General features: G+C 60.2%; 1 protein-coding gene across 9 annotated transcripts in view; it reads left to right on the forward strand.

The window, feature by feature from the left end:
* Window positions 1–19,534, forward strand: part of SLC37A1 (solute carrier family 37 member 1) — a gene marked incomplete at its 3' end in the record, with an annotated part of 66,881 nt that extends 47,347 nt beyond the window's left edge. For 6 of the 9 annotated variants that reach the window (XM_081300679.1, XM_081300683.1, XM_081300680.1 and 3 more), the window contains 10 exons: window positions 3,440–3,584; window positions 5,530–5,620; window positions 7,076–7,138; window positions 7,589–7,674; window positions 8,461–8,509; window positions 12,284–12,357; window positions 13,492–13,570; window positions 17,086–17,183; window positions 18,864–18,928; window positions 19,348–19,534. In XM_081300679.1, coding sequence (XP_081156805.1) covers window positions 3,440–3,584; window positions 5,530–5,620; window positions 7,076–7,138; window positions 7,589–7,674; window positions 8,461–8,509; window positions 12,284–12,357; window positions 13,492–13,570; window positions 17,086–17,183; window positions 18,864–18,928; window positions 19,348–19,363 — 766 coding nt within the window. Of the gene's footprint in view, window positions 1–3,439; window positions 3,585–5,529; window positions 5,621–7,075; window positions 7,139–7,588; window positions 7,675–8,460; window positions 8,510–12,283; window positions 12,358–13,491; window positions 13,571–17,041; window positions 17,184–18,863; window positions 18,933–19,347 lie in introns of those variants that run through there. The other 3 variants (XR_014022886.1, XM_081300684.1, XM_081300685.1) reach the window with 3 other exon arrangements.
* Window positions 19,535–19,870: the final 336 nt, after the last annotated feature.

The following is a 19,870-nucleotide window of genomic DNA, read 5'->3' on the forward strand; positions in this document are numbered from 1 at the left end:
GCACTGTTCCCTGCTGGTAGGAGGGGAGGTGGGGACAGATGGGAAGTGAGCAGAGGTGGGGCTGCGTGCCGGAGTGCCCGGAGCAGCGAGCTCTCTGTTCCCAGGGGCTGCCCTCAACAGGTGGCATGGTGCAGGGTGCAGAGCAGGAGCCCACAGGTCCTGCACCTCAAGGGGTCGGCAGGGAGCATGCAGGGGTGGATGTGAGCTGCACCCCAGACCCAAGAGTAGGTGGGGGAGAGAGGAAGAGCATGCCCAGGTGCCCTGCCCTCCCGCCTTGCAGATGGGGCACAGAGCTGCTGAGCTGCTGCTCTTCTGTGGCACTGGGAGGCTCCTGCCAGCACCCGGGCCTTTACCCTCCCTTCTCCTTCAGGATTCTTCCAGAAGCCCCTCATCCCTGTGACTTAACTGACTGTACTGAGCATCCAGGGCCAGTTCAGACCTGGTTTTAATCCTAGAAATAAGCTATTTTCTTTATCAAATTGCTTAAAGGCTAAATATATCAACATACTTTTTTCTTTATTTTCTGGGGAAATTTATTTGTGGTGGTTGAAACATTAATAGAGGGAAGCTAATATCTAGTGCTTTGTATTCCTTGGATCTTAGGGAGTGTGGGCACTGGCTAATGCAATCAAAAATGCTTTAGTCTGTATTCACTGCTGAGTTGACAGTGTTTAAAAATCACATCTTAATGTCCACCTGGATGCAGCTCCTGATGTTCCTACAGATTGATTGACCACCCCCTCTGAATCCGGACCACAGGCCCTTGTCCTGATGTCCTCATCTGAAACTAGCCTTGCTCTGAGTATAGCTTCCCTCTTTCCTTTTCTGTCCCTTCTATAAAAGCCTATTCGCTAACATGCCACCAAAGTGCCAGTTACGTATTTAGAAGCCCAGCAGGTCATTTCAGGCCAAAGGAGATAGGAACAGGGCCAGACGGTTGCTGGCAGCTTGCTGGGCATCCACTCTCAGCAGGCCCCTGCCCCTGCCCCTTGCCCTTGGGTTAGGGTCAGGAAGCAGTGTCCCATCAGCATGGCAGGACACCCTGGCTGTTCTCTTGCCCAGAGTGACCCGCGGGGCTCCGACTTCCCACATAGCGCTGTGGCCTGTCGGTGCCGGGCACATCTTTAATGGCTAAATGAAGCCTCAGGCCAGGGAAGTGAATGCAAGAAGGAGCCAGAGCTCTGGTGTCGCGTGGGCAAGCAGCAAGCCCTCCTCTGGTCCTCCTGGGGTTGGTGGTCAGTTGCTTGGGATGGTCCTAACGTGCCATCCCTGAGGCCACTGTCCTCCCTAGCCTCTCTGATTGGCTGGGGCTCAGAGTAAAAGACCCGGGGTGGGCGTGTTCACACTGTGTCATTCCATCTGCACCTTTGGGACAGATGCGTCCCAAGCTGTCCCCTGGTGGCCTTCCTGCAGCAGGGTGCAGACAGCCTGGGGCCCTCTTGCGCATGCCCCTCGTGTGTGCCTGAGCGTTGATCTGACCGTGTGTCTGTTTTCCTGTCCCCTCCTCTCTTGCACCCGCCCTGCTGGAGTGGGACCCACTGGGTTTTCACAGCAGAGGGCCTTGGCTCCTCGAAAGGGTGAATCCCGAGAGGGAAGTGCTGTGGTCCCAGCAGCCCCTGCGCCCAGCAGGCTCCACAGGCCCTGCATGATCGGAACCTGCCTGAGTAGGGGTCAAGAGTAGGGTCTCTTTGGCCCTGTGTCTTCTTTTCCATCTCCTCCACACTACAAGGGACTGTTTGGGTGACAGGGAAACTCAAAAAGGGTCCAGGGGATGTGGGCGCAGTTCTCCACCTGCACAGAGCTGGGCTCCTCTCTGCTGCAGGAGCTCAGGGCCTGGGTCTGTGGCTCTAAGCCAGCCCAGCAGGTGGCGCCCTGGAGCATCCTAGGAGTCCTGGAAAGGGCAGTGGGGTGGCCAGGCATCTGGGGCTGCTCTGTGGCCCCGGGGCTGGTGTGTGGCTAGTTCTTGAGTCCAGAGCGTCCCTTTCCCGGCTAAGCAGGCCCTTTGCCCTTTCATGTTCTCTCTGTGTGGCTGCACTTCATCTACTGGCTCACCAACGCCCTGTTTAGAAAGGCCAGTGGTGTCCTGCGGTTCTTAATCTAGACCCGGGGACCAACCAGCCTGGGCTGCCCCCAAGACTGCTGCAGCAGGGCAGTGCCAGCCTGGCCTCGGGGCTCTTGGGTGCCCAGGAAAGTCCTGTGTGTAGCACGGCGGGTGATTGCGTCTCCAAGCATCGCTCCTGAGAGGGAGTCAACTCCCAAACTCAAAATGCAGCTCCCTGACTTCCTCCACCTTATGAGTCGGTGTTGGGAAGCTGCAGGGCTTCACCCCTGGGCTTCACCGCCGCATGGAGGCATCAGACTGTCCAGGTCAGTGTGATGATGCCAGTCACCCAGCTCTGGATGTGAGTCCTGGTCAGGGCTCCTAGCCTCTGGGACCACACAGGTCCCGGGCACCTGAGGCCACCCACATGGGAATGCAGCTGCTGCAGCCGCCCCACCACCACCCCCTGCCACCTTTTCCCTAATTTCTGTGTCTCCCTAAGGGAACTCTTAAGTACCAGGGGTAGGTGTGAAGTGCGCCACCATTTTCATTTCTTGTTCTTTTTGAGGATTTTTACTGTATTTAGAATCTGGCTTCCATAGGTCACAGGGAGATAAATACAATAAAACCTCTTTGATGTTGCAGAAGCGTCTCTTGTTCAGTGCTTTACCTTCCAGTGCAGCCATGAAGAGAATCTCCAGATCAGCCTCGTTCTGACTTCAGACTCCTCCCTGACATGGGGGTCCTCTTCTACACTTTAACAAGTGCATACTTTGTCCCTTAGGAATGCTCAGAGTATGATAACCACAAAATATCAGAATTGGTTTATGAATTTTAAAATAATACTGCTTCTGTCCATTGTGAACTCCTTTAAAAATTCAGGATTGTATAAAGAATTTCTTACCTACATTTCCTTCAGGGACAGCCCTTGTTTAGATTTTAACTTTTTTCTGTCTAGACAAAGATCCTGTAGTTAAGTACCTACTCCAGCAGGATACAAGCATTCTTTGAGATCATAATGAAAGTGTTATTATTTAATGTGTCTGAAGTATTTCCCTATGTTGTTAAACATCTTCTAACCTTCTTTAACAACTGCAAAGTGTGCCGTTGATGAGGACAAACTGTATTGACCAACATTTCTCTGCGGTTGTGCAACATTTATTTTATCCTATAAACATTTTTTCACTTTTCGCATTTTTCTCAGATGGCTAGAATGTCTAGATCAAAGGATTCTGTGTTTCACAGTGTTTCATAAAAACATGATCGTAAAGTGGTGGCCGTGGTGGGACGGTCATCAGGTCCCCGAGGTGGTGCCAGATGGCATCACTGAGTGCTTAGGGCGCTGTCTCCCTGCAGCCAGACCTGCCAGCTGATGACACCTGTGCTTTTTCTCTAACGGACCCTCACCCAGGACCCAGAGATGCAGTGCCTACTACTGGCTGACGGGAAGAGTTCCATCTGCCCAAGCCACGTCGTTGTCCTGCCAGGGGACAGCAGGAACAGCATGACCGCCATCAGCTTCACGGGGGCCTTGAGAATCCCGGTAAGTACGTGCCGGGATGCTGGCTGAGAAGGCGGGTGGCAGGTGGGGATGGCTGCAGGAGTGCTTAGTTACGTGCTACTATTTCCATTTGTTGAAATCAGCTATGCCACTCAGAAAGTCAGGGATTTCCCAGACGAGTGAGACTCCCGGTCTTCACTTGGACAACAGATTCTGGCTGCCCCTGAGGCCCCCTCTCTCCCCCTGGCCCCAGCCAGTTCAGGGCTCTGACCTTCCTCCCGAGGGCCTCAGTGTGACCCGGGGAGGGACCTCACCGATGCCTGGTCCATGGCGCCAGGCGGCTCCAGCTCCGCCTTGCCCCCCTCTAAAGTGCCTCAGCAGCACGAGCCGTGCCGGCCCTGGGTGCCGCAGGAGGATGTGGAGTCGGGGTGTGGAGGCCGAGGAGAGGCAGAGAGTGCCTGAGAGAGGAGCCGTCAGGCCTCAGTGTCTGGACATGGTCCTGGTCTACAGATTTCCTTGGGTTGGCCCTGGGGCGGCTGTCCGTGGTGGCAGTGTGCCTGCGTGGGGGGACTCCAGGACAAGGCTGTGCAAGCAGGTGGAGGGGGGGCGCAGTGGCGACAGCTCTTGGTGTCGTCTCATTTCTCCTGTTCGGTTCACGGGCTCGCTCAGCCGTGAGGACGGGGAAGGCAGCGTCCCTCCCAGGGCAGGAGGCCACGCAGGCCAAGGCCAAGAGCAGAAGCAGGGGACACGGCAGCACCCGCCCCAGGGCCGCGTTGCCAAAGCCCGGCCGGCCCTCACGATGCAGCCAGAGCATGTGGCCCCACTCAGAGGGACAGGGAGGAGCCGGGGATGGGAACGGTGTGACCCAGAACTGAAAATAAGTCAAGAGAGTTAAAGGACAAGAACTGCGGCTTCAGGACAGAGGGTGCCACCAGCCCCCAGGAAACTGGGTCCGCAGCAGTGAACCTGGGGCGGCCTCTAGCCAGCGGGAACACCGGGGCTCAGGCCTGGCCACCTGATCCTGGGAAGGCCTCTGCCGGCAGCCCGTGGAGATGGGACCTTACGTGAAATCAGTTTTAAGATTGTGTTAGTAACAGCCGGAAGGTTCTCGGTGCCTGACTGTGTGCCACCCCTAACACTGATGCCCTACACGGGAGCCGGCCCAGCCCTCGGCCACTGCTGCCCAGCTCTGGGGCCCTGCCACCCTTGAGCCTCCTCTTCCCACCTGCAGTGATCTGAGGACCAAGGGAGATGGTTCAGTTATAACACTGAGCAGCGCGCCAGGCACGGGATCGGGACGCAGGGGACACTGTGTCCTCACAGAGGACATGCCCTCACACAGCGTGCCCAAGGAGCCACCCCGCTGGCTAGAGGGGTGGAGGGGTGGAGTGGTGATGGGTGACGGTGTGCGCAGACATCATGGCAGTCAGCACCAAAGCATCTTTGGGATTCTCACGTGTTCCAAGTGGGATCTGGAGTCACTGTGTCACAGGTGCCACCACTGTGTCACGGGCCCCCAGAACCCACCCAACTCCAAGCCTCGGTGCCCTTGCCGCTGCCCTGCGTCTTCCACAGCATCCACGGTTTGTGCTGTGACCAGCAGATGCCGTAGCCTGGAGCCAGGGGGGCTGTCCAGTGTGTCCTGGCTGCCGTCATTCACAGTGACTTCAGGGAAGACGCAGCCATTAAATGCTCAAAAGCAGATGGATGGCCCAGGCTGTGCCCCGTGAGACTCCTGTACTCCTGAGTGCGCCAGGCGGTGTGGAATGCATACAGCAGGGTGCAGTCCATCCACCCCACTCTGCCGTGAAGACGGCCCTCCCCTTGACAGGCAGCTGGGCTCCCTCAGCACTTGTGGCCCTGCGGGGTGGGTGGCCCTCTCCCAGGAGGCCCCGGGTTTCCCAGGTGTGGAGTGGCTCTTCCTCGGTTGCCTGTGGCAGTCCTGCTCTGAGTCTGCCTGTGGGCTCACCAGCTCGCTCTCTTGCAGGGTGTGATAGAGTTCTCTCTCTGCTTGCTCTTTGCCAAGCTGGTCAGCTACACTTTCCTCTTTTGGCTCCCGCTGTACATCACCAGCGTGGGTGAGTATGCAGTCCATTCCAGGCACTGACAGCTTTGAACCCCGCGAACTGGTGCCTGGAGCATGGCCGTGCACCGTGACCCCAGGGCCAACGTGGCGACAGGCAGCCCAGCCGGAGGGAATTTGGAGATCAAGTTCTGTTGTCCTACTAATAACCTTCCTGGGGCTTAAAGGGTTGAGTGTTCTGTTCTCCTAATTCCATGGGGTGCTTCCTATTCTGGGCAGCCTGCATTTAAATCTGGGCCACGTTGGACTTTGGAGCCAGTGGGCCACGAGGGATCCAGATAATAAGCCCTTAATAGTCTGGCCTGGAAATTGCCTCTGGGAGGTGCATTCTGATTCGAGGGCAGACTGACCGTGTTGTGTCTCTGGAGTCCAGCAGTGGCTGAAGCTGTGGGTTATGACAGAACCTCCCCGGAGTACCACTCGCGCCCCATGTAGACAGCAGGATGACAAGGGGGCCTCAGCAGCCCAGGAGAGGGCCTGTGGAGGAGGTGGAGCCCTGTGGACAGGGTGGGGTGTCTCTGCAGCACCCCACGCCCCCGTCCCAGAGGGCCTGGGGAAGAAGGAGGAGAAGCCACTAGGGGAGAGGCAGTCTTGGAGGAGCTGGGGTGGGGAGCTTGAGAATGTGGGAGGGTTGGAGGGAGCAGAGCAGGTGCAGGTGGTGTCCGAGGGTAGAGGTTGGAGAGCCTGAGGTTCTGGAGCCAGTAGATGTGAGGGGAGCTCAGGGTCAGGGAGGATCTGTCCATGGCACTCCTAGAAGGACCAGCCTGCAGGGTGGCGGACAGAGGGTGGGTGCAGGCTCCAAGGAGCTCCCTGAGGCTCCCCCCTGACAACCCCCCTCGTTCCAACAGGAGCACAGCACAGGCCAAAGGGCAGGCCCTTGACAGGAGGCCATGCACTTTCTTTCTCCTTATTCCCAGGTGACAGCACAGGGTGACACTTTTAAGACTCAGATCTCACACTGCTGGCCTGGCCAGTTTGAGTGACTGATAAAAGCTGAGTTCCCTGCACGTGACAGCAGGACTTGCCCATGCTGCCCAGCCTCCTTGAGCACAGAGCTGTGGGGTCTAGAGGAGACCCTGAGGCCTCTGTCTTGCTTTGGGGCCCGGAAGGCCTGGTCCCTGCCGTGTACCGGGCGTGCATTGCAACACTCCTGTTGGGCCCGAGGCACAGGCCAGCTTCCCAGGCTCTCCTGTCCTGAGTCAATGGCCCTTTGTGCCCCCCTGCACTGCCAACTGGGGGCAGGTGGTCACAAGGCTGGACCGGCCACTCTGGGCTTGGGCTGGCCACTCTGAGCTTGGGCCAGGAGTTTCGTCAGCCGCTGTATGGCTTTTTTGTTCTTTTTAAATGGAGGTAAATTGCTCCTTGGTAAATTGCTCCTTGACGTAAGTGGCACTTGGGGGCAGATTCCCATGGGGTTGCTCTGGAGCTCACAGTCCACTCATTTTAACAGACCACTTCGATGCCAAGAAAGCCGGCGAGCTCTCCACCTTGTTCGACGTGGGCGGGATCTTCGGTGAGTTCGTCGCCAGCTGTTCTCTCTGGGAGTATTTAGCCTTGCTGTTCACACCCATGAGTTAGTTTGCTGCTGGGAGGGATCTATGGACCCGAGGGAGCTCAGCCATCACTCGGGGGGACCTCCATCTTCCAGGCCCTGCCTCTGTCCTTCAACAAGCTGCCCTCAGAAATGACAGCCCCAGGCACGTGACGAGAGGCAGTATTTGTACCCTAGCAAGTGAAGGGGCTTCCTGGTTGGCCTAAAAACCTCAACCCGGACCCCAGGGTTCCTCCAGGGCTCCATAGAACCATACCAGGCGAGGCCTGTAGGGGCACGGACCCCTGAAGGCCACCTGTGGCCGAGGAGCACAGAGCCAGGAGGAGACCGTTCTGGCTCCCTCCATTCCCTTCCCTCCGGAGCAGCCCAGGCCTGGGTGTTGGCCCCTAAGCCCGTCCCTGTCTGTGGCAGGTGGGATTCTGGCGGGTGTCATCTCCGACCGGCTGGAGAAGCGGGCCTCCACCTGCGGCCTGATGCTGCTGCTCGCGGCCCCCACGGTAAGGCCCTCGCTTCCCTCCCGCGAGCCTCCCCGTGGCGGCACAGCGCTCCCCTCTTGCCAAGGTCTCCTACTGACTGCTGTCTTGGGGTCCCTCCCCCTCCCGCCCTTGCTGTCCCTCTCCCAAGACAAGCTTCCTCCAGCCCTGGAGGACCCAGGGCCTTCCCAAACCCCAGGCTTGGTGGCCCCATCACACGGGTCTCATTCTGCTCCTTAGGTCCTTAGTTGCTCATGACCTTGAGCAGGTGACCTCTCTCTGTGCCTCAGTTTCCTCATCTGAAAACCAGGGTGACGATGGCACTGCCTCTCTGACTAAGGATCCAGTGAAGTGCTGGCCTGTCATTGCTGTCATTGCTGTCTCCTGATGTCTTAGAGGCCACTCTGTCACCACCTTGCGGTCTAGCCGTTTGTCCACCTGCCTTTCCACTGTCTCCCAAATAAGGCCTAGTTCTCAGTCAACCTGGGGCCATCCCTGGGTGCAGCTGCTCAGGTGGGCAACCCAAGTCAGCAGTTAAGACCTTCCATCCGGGAGCTCAGAGGAAGCTGCCCAGTGTGGCCATCAGCACCAGCTCCGAGCCCACCCTGCAGGTGACCCCGGGACCCCAGAGCCTGGTCCAGAGCCCACACACCTGGGGTGGGCTGGCGCCCCCCCCAGGCGCTGTCTTCAGGCGGGGGCGTGGCCGTGATTCTGGGGACCTCACTCTTGGGGTGCTGGCTTAGGACACAGGGACCTGAGTGCCCTGCGGCGCTCCCAGTAAGCCCCATTTCCCGTCCCCTCCCCGTCCAGCTCTACGTCTTCTCCTCCGTCAGCAAGATGGGCCTGGAGGCCACCGTAGGTGAGTGAGCCCTTGCTGCTCTTCTTTCCTCCACATGCATCTTTGACCCCACAACTCGGGGGTCAGACCCAGGAGCTTTGGGCTGGTGTAACTGGAGCACATGGTGTGGCTAATAGGCCTGCGTCCCCATGGGGTGAGACCCGGGACTCCTGCCCCCAGGGTGGTAGGCCTGGCGTCGACAGGTGTGAGTGGTGGGGAGAGCTCAAGGCAGCAGTGGGACGGAGCCAGCCTGTGAGGGTCAGCAGTGGGACGGAGCCAGCCTGTGAGGGTCAGCAGTGGGACCGAGCCACCTGTGAGGGTCAGCAGTGGGACGGAGCCAGCCTGTGAGGGTCAGCAGTGGGACGGAGCCAGCCTGTGAGGGTCAGCAGTGGGACCGAGCCAGCCTGTGAGGGGCAGCAGTGGGACGGAGCCAGCCTGTGAGGGTCAGCAGTGGGACCCAGCCAGCCTGTGAGGGGCAGCAGTGGGACGGAGCCAGCCTGTGAGGGTCAGCAGTGGGACCGAGCCAGCCTGTGAGGGTCAGCAGTGGGACGGAGCCACCTGTGAGGGTCAGCAGTGGGACGGAGCCACCTGTGAGGGTCAGCAGTGGGACGGAGCCACCTGTGAGGGTCAGCAGTGGGACGGAGCCAGCCTGTGAGGGTCAGCAGTGGGACGGAGCCAGCCTGTGAGGGTCAGCAGTGGGACGGAGCCAGCCTGTGAGGGTCAGCAGTGGGACGGAGCCAGCCTGTGAGGGTCAGCAGTGGGACGGAGCCAGCCTGTGAGGGTCAGCAGTGGGACGGAGCCAGCCTGTGAGGGTCAGCAGTGGGACGGAGCCAGCCTGTGAGGGTCAGCAGTGGGACGGAGCCACCTGTGAGGGTCAGCAGTGGGACGGAGCCAGCCTGTGAGGGTCAGCAGTGGGACGGAGCCAGCCTGTGAGGGTCAGCAGTGGGACCGAGCCAGCCTGTGAGGGTCAGCAGTGGGACCGAGCCAGCCTGTGAGGGTCAGCAGTGGGACCGAGCCAGCCTGTGAGGGTCAGCAGTGGGACCGAGCCAGCCTGTGAGGGGCAGCAGTGGGACCGAGCCAGCCTGTGAGGGGCAGCAGTGGGACCGAGCCAGCCTGTGAGGGGCAGCAGTGGGACGGAGCCACCTGTGAGGGTCAGCAGTGGGACGGAGCCACCTGTGAGGGTCAGCAGTGGGACGGAGCCAGCCTGTGAGGGTCAGCAGTGGGACGGAGCCAGCCTGTGAGGGTCAGCAGTGGGACCGAGCCAGCCTGTGAGGGTCAGCAGTGGGACCGAGCCAGCCTGTGAGGGTCAGCAGTGGGACCGAGCCAGCCTGTGAGGGTCAGCAGTGGGACCGAGCCAGCCTGTGAGGGGCAGCAGTGGGACCGAGCCAGCCTGTGAGGGGCAGCAGTGGGACCGAGCCAGCCTGTGAGGGGCAGCAGTGGGACGGAGCCACCTGTGAGGGTCAGCAGTGGGACGGAGCCACCTGTGAGGGTCAGCAGTGGGACGGAGCCACCTGTGAGGGTCAGCAGTGGGACCGAGCCACCTGTGAGGGTCAGCAGTGGGACGGAGCCAGCCTGTGAGGGTCAGCAGTGGGACGGAGCCACCTGTGAGGGTCAGCACTGGGACGGAGCCACCTGTGAGGGGCAGCAGTGGGACGGAGCCACCTGTGAGGGGCAGCAGTGGGACGGAGCCAGCCTGTGAGGGTCAGCAGTGGGACCGAGCCACCTGTGAGGGTCAGCAGTGGGACCGAGCCACCTGTGAGGGTCAGCAGTGGGACGGAGCCAGCCTGTGAGGGTCAGCAGTGGGACCGAGCCACCTGTGAGGGTCAGCAGTGGGACGGAGCCACCTGTGAGGGTCAGCAGTGGGACGGAGCCACCTGTGAGGGTCAGCAGTGGGACGGAGCCACCTGTGAGGGTCAGCAGTGGGACGGAGCCAGCCTGTGAGGGTCAGCAGTGGGACCGAGCCAGCCTGTGAGGGTCAGCAGTGGGACCGAGCCAGCCTGTGAGGGTCAGCAGTGGGACGGAGCCAGCCTGTGAGGGTCAGCAGTGGGACCGAGCCACCTGTGAGGGTCAGCAGTGGGACGGAGCCACCTGTGAGGGTCAGCAGTGGGACGGAGCCAGCCTGTGAGGGTCAGCAGTGGGACGGAGCCAGCCTGTGAGGGTCAGCAGTGGGACGGAGCCAGCCTGTGAGGGGCAGCAGTGGGACGGAGCCAGCCTGTGAGGGTCAGCAGTGGGACCGAGCCACCTGTGAGGGTCAGCAGTGGGACCGAGCCACCTGTGAGGGTCAGCAGTGGGACCGAGCCAGCCTGTGAGGGTCAGCAGTGGGACCGAGCCAGCCTGTGAGGGTCAGCAGTGGGACGGAGCCAGCCTGTGAGGGTCAGCAGTGGGACCGAGCCAGCCTGTGAGGGTCAGCAGTGGGACCGAGCCAGCCTGTGAGGGTCAGCAGTGGGACGGAGCCAGCCTGTGAGGGTCAGCAGTGGGACCGAGCCAGCCTGTGAGGGTCAGCAGTGGGACCGAGCCAGCCTGTGAGGGTCAGCAGTGGGACCGAGCCAGCCTGTGAGGGTCAGCAGTGGGACCGAGCCAGCCTGTGAGGGGCAGCAGTGGGACGGAGCCAGCCTGTGAGGGTCAGCAGTGGGACGGAGCCAGCCTGTGAGGGTCAGCAGTGGGACGGAGCCAGCCTGTGAGGGTCAGCAGTGGGACGGAGCCAGCCTGTGAGGGTCAGCAGTGGGACGGAGCCAGCCTGTGAGGGTCAGCAGTGGGACCGAGCCAGCCTGTGAGGGTCAGCAGTGGGACCGAGCCAGCCTGTGAGGGTCAGCAGTGGGACGGAGCCAGCCTGTGAGGGTCAGCAGTGGGACCGAGCCACCTGTAAGGGTCAGCAGTGGGACCGAGCCAGCCTGTGAGGGTCAGCAGTGGGACCGAGCCAGCCTGTGAGGGTCAGCAGTGGGACGGAGCCAGCCTGTGAGGGTCAGCAGTGGGACGGAGCCAGCCTGTGAGGGTCAGCAGTGGGACGGAGCCAGCCTGTGAGGGTCAGCAGTGGGACCGAGCCAGCCTGTGAGGGTCAGCAGTGGGACCGAGCCAGCCTGTGAGGGTCAGCCTGGGGACAGGGCAGGGCAGGCCCTTCCACTAGCCTTCCAGCTGGCCTCTCGGCCCCCACCCAGAGCAGCAGCATGAAGTCAGAGGACCGTTGGACTTCCTGCCAGCAGCACCCGCAAGTTATTCCCTGGCCCTTGGGAGACGTGCTGACAAGTCTGCAGTGGGGCTGGGGGGACGCGGGGTGTGTGCAACCCCCTTCAGAGTCACCCAGAAAGCAGTCACCCAGAATGCCTGCTCTCCTGTGCGCCAGAGCCTGGCTTGGGAACGTGGGCCTGTGGCAGTTCAGGACAGACCTTGTGGCTCGTGGAGTGGCACATAGGTCTGGCGAGTGCACAGCCTTGTGGTGAGAGGACACCCTACAGCCAAAGCTGTCCTGGGTGCAGCCTCGCCTGGCACAGACCCCGCGTGGCCTGGGCTCAGCCTCCAGGGCCTCACTCCTCACACTGCCAGCAGCTGCTGCCCACGGAGAGTGGGACCCCAAGCCCGAGGTCCCCTGAAGAGGAGCCCAGATCTTTGGGGACTTAGCAGATGTACCTCTGGGCAAGGGCAGAGGGGGCCATTCAGCTGCAGGCCTGGAGGCACCCCGGACCACACAGCCCCTCCCCACCCTCTGACACTCGAGGAATGCGTCCCGCAGGTCACTGGGCTGGGCTGGCTCTGCCCAGGGACTCCATTCTCCTCTGAGTCCCCCTCTGCTTCCCACAGCCATGCTGCTCCTCAGCGGGGCCCTGGTCAGCGGGCCCTACGCACTCATCACCACCGCCGTCTCCGCCGACCTGGTGAGTGGCCCTGCACCCCCTCCACAGAGGACAACGCTCTGCACCAGAGCAGGGGTCGATTGCCACCTGTGTGCGGGTGTGCTGCCTGTGCGCTACAGAGTCCCTGCTGCTGGCCCTCTGCCACCCTCTCTCCCTGGGTCCTGGGCAGGTGGCCCAAGAGATCCCCCATTTGGAGCCATGAAAAGCCCCATGAGCTTTTTGCTCCCCAGAGAAGTGGAGGGGCCTGTCCCGATGAGTCAGCAGAGAGAGCAGCGCAGCGGACAGGGAGGCCTGGGCTTTGTCCTCTTCACCCTGTCAGTGTCCCCCCAGGGCCAGCCTGCTCTGGCCACCTTTGTGTTGAGTGTGTTGCCAAAGCTGCCCATATGAAGCCTGTTCTGTTCTTGGATGTGCATAGCCTGCAGGCTCACATCTGTGGGTGTGGAAGATTCTGGAAGGATCCACACCAGATCTCGAGCACTGGTCACCCACGCAGGACAGTGGCCGAGGAGAGACCTGGACTGCTTTTCTTAGACCAAAACAGCGGGTGCCTGGCCGCGGGTGCTTTCCGTCCTCCACTGGGTGCATGTCCCCTCGGTTCCCTTGTGCTTTCCTAGGTGCTGTTCATGTCCGTGGCACGGGGCTCCTGAGCCCTGCTCTTCCTTACTGTCCCCCACGTGTGCTACATGTGGAGCTGTCAAAAGCCAGAGCTCCTGCCCGACGCCCCATGGGCCTCGCTGGGTCCCAGCTTGGGTCTCCTGACTGTCCTGGTCCCCTCCTCCTGGCCCTCTGCATTGTCACGTTGACTTTAGGCACTGCAGTGACGTCTGGCATGTGTCACAGAACAGCCCTGGCTGTGGGGAGTCTGGGTGTCACAATGATGCTCACGCTAGAGTGGCACGGGGTGGGGGTGTCCCACGTAGCCACGTGGGGCCTCGTGAAGAGGAGGGCCATGATAGCTGATTAGAAGAGCGCCCTGGGGGTCCGGGAGTCGGAACCGTGGCCGGTATTTCCAGGACTCCTGACCTGGTTGGCTTCCCAGGGTTGGCGCAGCCGGGAGCATGGGTGTGTGTGTGTGGTTGGCAGGCCCTGGAGTGCATTCTGCATGTGACTGGGCCGAGGCAACTGGAGCCTCACGTTCCTTTTCCCCTCTTCTAGGGCACTCACAAGAGTCTGAAAGGGAACGCGCACGCCCTGTCCACCGTGACGGCCATCATCGACGGCACCGGGTCTGTAGGTACGCAGCAAGGCCACCCAGAGCCCGTCTTACCTGACAGGTGTCCAGGGTTCCCAGGGCCAATGTCAGGACTGACTGGTTCCTAAAATCTGAGCAGCCCAGGGTGTAAAAAGGGGAGATACAAATCGTGCAGTAAAACACTTTTTTCTTGATTCTCTTCAAATGAGGGACAGCAGGAGTGGCTAGTGAAGGGAGGCGATGCCTCCTCTGTGAGCCGAGGTGCCCTGTCCCCTCCAACACCCTCTGGGCTGGGCAGGAGAATGAGTCTTGTTCTGAACCCCTTTTGCCACAAGGGAGGAAGGTGAAGCCCGCCGGGCTACTCCCTGGCCTGGCTCGTCTGCAGTCACCTCCTTGGAGCTGCCACGCCCACCTTAGCTTGGTTGCCCTTAGTCGGAGGTCTGATGGGGTCTGACTGCAGCCTTGCCAGCCCCTTGGGCCACGCTGCCTGCTGGAGCACAGGAGGCCTGGGAAACGGTCACCATGGAGACAGCACGCGCCAGTCCTCCACTGCGTCTCAGTCATTGTCTCTGCCCATGTGCGCCACCCAAGAGACAAAGGCAAAGAAAGACCGAGGGAGACAGGGAGCCTCGGCAGGCACCCGGCGTGTCCATTAGGCGTGGGCGTCCAGGAGCGCGCGTGGGTGAGGTCATGGCCAAGCTCGCTGGTTGCAATGGGCACCTTCTCACAGTCCAAGGCCAGGACTCCAGTGGCCCAAGTCCACGTGCTTCATCCCAGTGGGCCCAGGGTGCCATGTCCACACCTTTCACACAGAGCAACTGAGTTCGCCCTGCGTTTTCCACTTGATTCTTATCAAAGCCAAGCATAAGGGGACCCGCAGCCCCACCCTCCTGCCCCAGCCTCTGTCCTCCTACAGAGGAAGGTGGACTTGATCCTGAGCCTGCCGCCTGTCCCCAGGCAGCTCGGTGCTCTCCCCTCCTCCAGCCAGGAGATCACCACCCTCAGCACGTGGGCTGTGTCCCTCCCTGGCCACACCTGCCCTGCCTCCACAGGTTCCTTCCCAGGTGTCCCTCCTCCACGCCACGGCCTTCAGTCCACTGGTACTGTCCTTCCACGTAGCCACGCGAGGCCCCAGGGCCGCCTGCCACACCACATGGCCTCCTTGGTCCACGAGCCCCTTTCTCCTCGGCCCTAGATCCCATTTACTCCGCCGTGGTGGGAATGTCTCCTGGTAGCTTCCTGAGTTCTCAGGAGGCAAATGCTGAAAAGTGACAAGTCCCTGGGGTCAGGACTCTGCTCTCACCGGGTGCAGCTCCGTGTCTCCCAGCTCCACGGTGGTTGGGAAGTCTGCTGTCACTCCTCCCCAGTCCCCGCGCCTGGCCTTCTCCTGGATCCTCGGAGCACTCCCCTCCCCCTCCCTGTAGCCCTCCCCCCACACTGTGGCGCCTGGGGCCCCTCATGCTGTGGACACAGGCCCTTCGTTTAGGGCACTGAGCTCGTGGTTCTCTGATAAGTTTCCTGCCGTCTCTGGGTTTGTGTCTTGTTCTTCCTGGAGAACAGGAATCCGCTGCTGCCTCCCGGGTCCTTCTGTTCTTTCTTTCTGTTTCCTTCCTGCTCCCCTGCTCTCTTCTCCTTTCCCAGATGTCTTCTCAGTCGATTCTCCAGACTTCACGTTGGACTTCCTGCTTTGCATGTCCTGTATTTAGTGCTCATTAATGTTTTCTGTTTCTTGAGTGTGTGAGTGTGTGTGTGTGTGCGTGTGCGTGCGTGTGCATGCTACTGAACCGTGAACTTGCTGATAACAAACTGCTTTTCATCACAAAGGGCCAGTTTCATGGGTCAGCTTGGTTTTCTCCTAGCTCTCCGAGGGCTTATACCCCAGCCTTCCTTTCCTACAGCGTCTTCCTGTTTGCTCGCTCTGTGTTGGAATGTCCCCAGGGGCAGGGAGAACCTTGGCCTCCGCATCCCCACATTTAAGAGTGAGCCTGCCTCTCACCTGGAGTCCTGCCCTGGAGGGTGTCCACTGCGGTGTCCAGAGGCCTGGGTCCCACTGGACTCTGGAGGAGCCAGTGCTTGGTGGGAGTGGGTGTCAGAGTGCCCCGACCCCGGCTCGTGATTGGGTGCCTCCCTGCCCTGTGTGGAGCCTGGTGTCCCCAGAGGTCAGCTGCCACTCTTCTGCAGCTGGTGTGTCTGGTCAGGGAGGGCGAGGAGAGGCTGCAGTGCCGTGTCAGTGGGCAGTGAAGGGGCAGAGTGACCTGTGGTCAGCAGGGGGCATGGGACTGTGTATGAAAGGCTCCCATAATGCCCCCTTCCCTCCTGCGGCTCCTCACCTGCCCTGTGTTCTTGCTGTTCCTGGCTCTGGGGCGAATCCCAGGTCGTCTCCCACTCTGGACCTTGGTCTGCCGACAGTGGTGCCTACTCTTTGTGGATTTAATCTTAAAAGTTCAGCTAAGGGCCACCCTGCTGTTTGGGAGGTGAGAAGACCCACTGGCACGAGCAGTGCCGTGTTTACCTGGTGGATCTTCTGAGACTTGGCCACAGAGCACACAGTTGCCTCTCAGGTCGTAAAGCAGCGTGTGAAACTGAACCAGTGTCCCGAGGCCTGAAACGAGGGCCACCCATCCAGAGCCCAGTCTCAGTTGACAGCTAGAGAAAACCCTTCTTCTTCCCACCACAAGTGCCCCAACTCCAGCCGCGAGGGACACACCAAGCGCTGCTTGACCATCGCGCATAGAAACCTGGGCACTTTGGAGGATGCCCTTTTCTTTCGCAGTTTTTAAATGTTATTTGGCATAATTTTGTACTTGGAGGAAACTTATAAAAATAGGAGTTCACAGAATTGCAGTGTGTTAGCTTTGCCCCCAGCTTCTCTTGTGTCCACACACCCAGGTGCAGGACACACACTCTCACGCACACAGGGGCATGGCTTTCTCAGGGTGAAGCGCAGACAGTTCCCTGATGCCACCTCAGTGCGGTGATCAGAACCAGGAAGTCAACGTTGACCGATGGTTGGTTCCTACAAATCTTATTCAAATTTACCAGTAATATTTTTATAGCATAAAAATATCTAACACTGCGTGTTGGATTCAGATTTCTTTACATAAATAATAATAATGGAAAGGTTGGATCAAAAGAATGGACCTTTCAGGCTGGACGCAGTGGCCTAAAATGATCCCAGCACCTCGGGAGGCAGAGGCAGGAGGATCGCGAGTTCAAAGCCAGCCTCAGCAAAAGGGAGGCACTCAGCAACTCAGTGAGACCCTGTCTCTAAATAAAATACAAAATAGGGCTGGGATGGGGCTCAGTGGTCGAGTGCCCCCGAGTTTAGTCCCCGGTACCCCCCCCAAAAAAGAATGGACATTAAAATATCAACATCTATCCTTACAATGGTTCCCGAGGAAGGTGGGCCAGCTCCCCCCATGCTGAGACCGTGCGCCTCCTCACTGTGGCCGGTGAGTGGCTGCTGGGCATCCTCCTTGTGTCCCCAGGGCGCAGGGTACCAGGTGGCCCCAGGCACAGTCTTCCGGTGCCTCCATGTTCATGTCTGCCTCTTCCAGGAGCAGCCCTGGGCCCGCTGCTGGCAGGGCTCATCTCGCCCTCGGGATGGAGCAACGTGTTCTACATGCTGATGTTCGCCGACGCCTGTGCCTTACTGGTGAGTCATCCTCTCTGTGACCCGGGCGGCTTCAGTGAGCTCCCTGTGCTTGTTGGCCAGACACTGGTGGGATTTTCTGTGGATTCCTACAAACCTGGGGGGCATAGGGGTTATTCTGTCGTCACTAAATACACGTGGTCCAGGTTCCTGATCTGGGTAAAGAACTATCAGAATCGGAAATAGGTGAGTCTTCTGCTCTGTAGTTCCAGGCAGGACAGTGTGAAATCCCAGAGCATGGTGCCCTGTGGCTTTGGATTCTGCCCCAGCCTGTGTGTGATGGTGCAGGTTACTGAACCTCTCTGGGCTACAGCTTCCACATATTAAATGGGCATGATCAGGCCTGTTGGAACTAAAGTGGACTGTGCCCTAGGACCATGTAGTGCTATGCTAGCCAGCTGTCTGTCACTATCACAACACGCCGATTTTCAACTTAGAGAAGAGGTCTCTCTGACTCACGGCGTTGGAAGTGTCAGTCTGTGACTGGCTGGCCTGTTGCCTTGGGCCTGGGTCCAGGCAGCACATCATGGGGGGAGCCCAGGGTAGAGCAGACTGCTCACGCATGGCCAGGATCAAAACAGAAGGAGGAGGGCCCCGAGGTCCTCTGTCCCCTTCAAGGCATACCCAAGGACCTAAGGACTAACAAGGCTCCACCTCCCAGCACCACCAAGTTGGGACCCAGCCCTGGACGCGTGGGCCTGTGGGGACACTCCTGTTCTTCCAGCTGTAACCCCCGGACTCCGACCTGAACCCCGACATCTAAGAAAACAGGGTGTCTGCCCTCAGGGTGCTGGCCCAAGGCGTGGTGGGGCTTACGAGCCCTCAGAACTCTCTTCCCGCGTCCCCACCACCCTGGCCACTCCGGACTCCCCTCCCGCGTCCCCACCACCCAGGCCACCCAGGACTCCCCTCCCGCGTCCCCACCACCCAGGACTCCCCTCCTCTCTGGTCTGAGGGCACCTCTGCTCTCTGAGAACAGGGGCCACCAGAAGCAGGACTCCTCTCAGGAACCCGCTTCTGTGTCCAGGACACTCCAGTTTTGTGGATTGTGTCAGTCAGGGAAGGGGACTAAATCACACTCAAACAAGAAGGACACTTGGACACCTGGGCACCCTTCGTCTGGGTCTGTAAAGTGACTTGGAGCCCTTGGAGCTCACGGAGGACGGGAGGCTGAGCTGAAGGGCCGAGGAGGCAGCTGCCCTTGGTGGAGGCCTGCTGGGGCCACCAGGCTGAGGCCACCAGGCTGAGGCCATCAGGCTGAGGCCACTGTGGGCTCTAAGACAAGCTCCTGGTGCTGGCATCCCCTGAGAGTCACCAGCCCGGTCACCTCAACAGCTCGAGTCACCCCAGTGCCCACGACTGCAGGTGCCCGTCTCACTGTGGGTTCCCAATTTGGGCATCGATGATTGGCTAGTTGTTTTAAACCTGAGGTGAACAGGAGTGCGTCCCAATTTCCCAGAGGACGTAGGAGACACAGGACAAGCCTGGGCCAGGTGTGCTGGCCGGCCTGGCCACCACCCTGAAGAGAAGTGTGTCCTGGGCAGGTGCTGGTGGGTGCTGTGCAGGAAGAGCCCAAGCCAGGGGGCCTCAGTGAGCGAGGGCCTGGGAGGCCCCAGGTCATGCCCACTGGCCGCTCGTGTCCCCGGGCAGTGACAGGTGGTCTGGTCTTTGTTTTGGGTGCAGTTCCTGATCCGCCTCATACACAAGGAGCTGAGCTGCCCGGGGCCCACAGCAGGGGGCCAAGCTCCGTAAGTCCATCATCCCCCCCGCCCCCCCGCCATGAAGGTAGCCGGTGTCCTGTCCGTCTGCCCCCTGATCAGACAGGGAAGGGCTTGCCACTGTCCCTGCGAGGCACATGGCTTTGCTCATGTTCTCTTCTGTGAGGAGTGTGGCTGTGCCATGTGACAGTGGCTCTCCTGCATGTCGAGGAGACGGTGGGGAGCGTCCTCCTTAGTCACCCCAATGTTTTCTACTGCAGTCCCCAGCCTCAGGCTGGCCTCGCCCTCGCCCCACCCCTGCCCCTGCCCCCGAGGGAGCTGCTCAGGCCCCCTCCAGCTGGCTCCCTGCAGCCACCTGCCCCTGGGGACCGAGGGGCTCCTGCGAGGGTTGGTGTGCTCTGTGGGACCCCCCGTGCAGGGACCCCCGTTGGTCCACCCTTTTCTTTCAGGCTGAAGGAACACTGACCCCGGAGTCCCGTGGAGGAAGGGCTGAGCCCGTCCTTCACAAACTGTGGAGACAAAGCTGAAGAAGGATCCTGTCCTGAGTGGCTCGCCCTGGCCTTTGGCACACGCTCCTGGAAAAGGCCCAAGGGCCGACTTGAGAATTCCCGGTTCTAGTCACACAGACGTGGCGCTCAGGAACGCTGTCCGACTGCCTTAGCCGAGCCCATGGATGGACAGCTCTGCCCGCCCCAGCCCCACAGATGTGCGTCCGTCTAGTCCCTTGAATACAGTATGTGACAGCCCCGTGGCACTGACCCACAGCACCTGGGCAGCCCCGTCCCTCTCAGGTACCCAGCAGCAGGTGTTAAAGTGTACGAGCCCCATGCTGCAGGAGATCCCGCCACCACGTGCCGCGGGTCCCGGAGGACTTGAATGTGTAGGGAAAGGCCGGGCACGGGACCTCAAGGACACGTCAGCCAGCCCAGAGCCCGCCTCTGCCTGGCATTAGAACCAAGGCAGAACCAAGAC

This window comes from Spermophilus citellus (genome assembly GCF_964194105.1).
Source record: "Spermophilus citellus genome assembly, chromosome: 7".
Taxonomy (NCBI): Eukaryota; Metazoa; Chordata; class Mammalia; order Rodentia; family Sciuridae; genus Spermophilus; species Spermophilus citellus.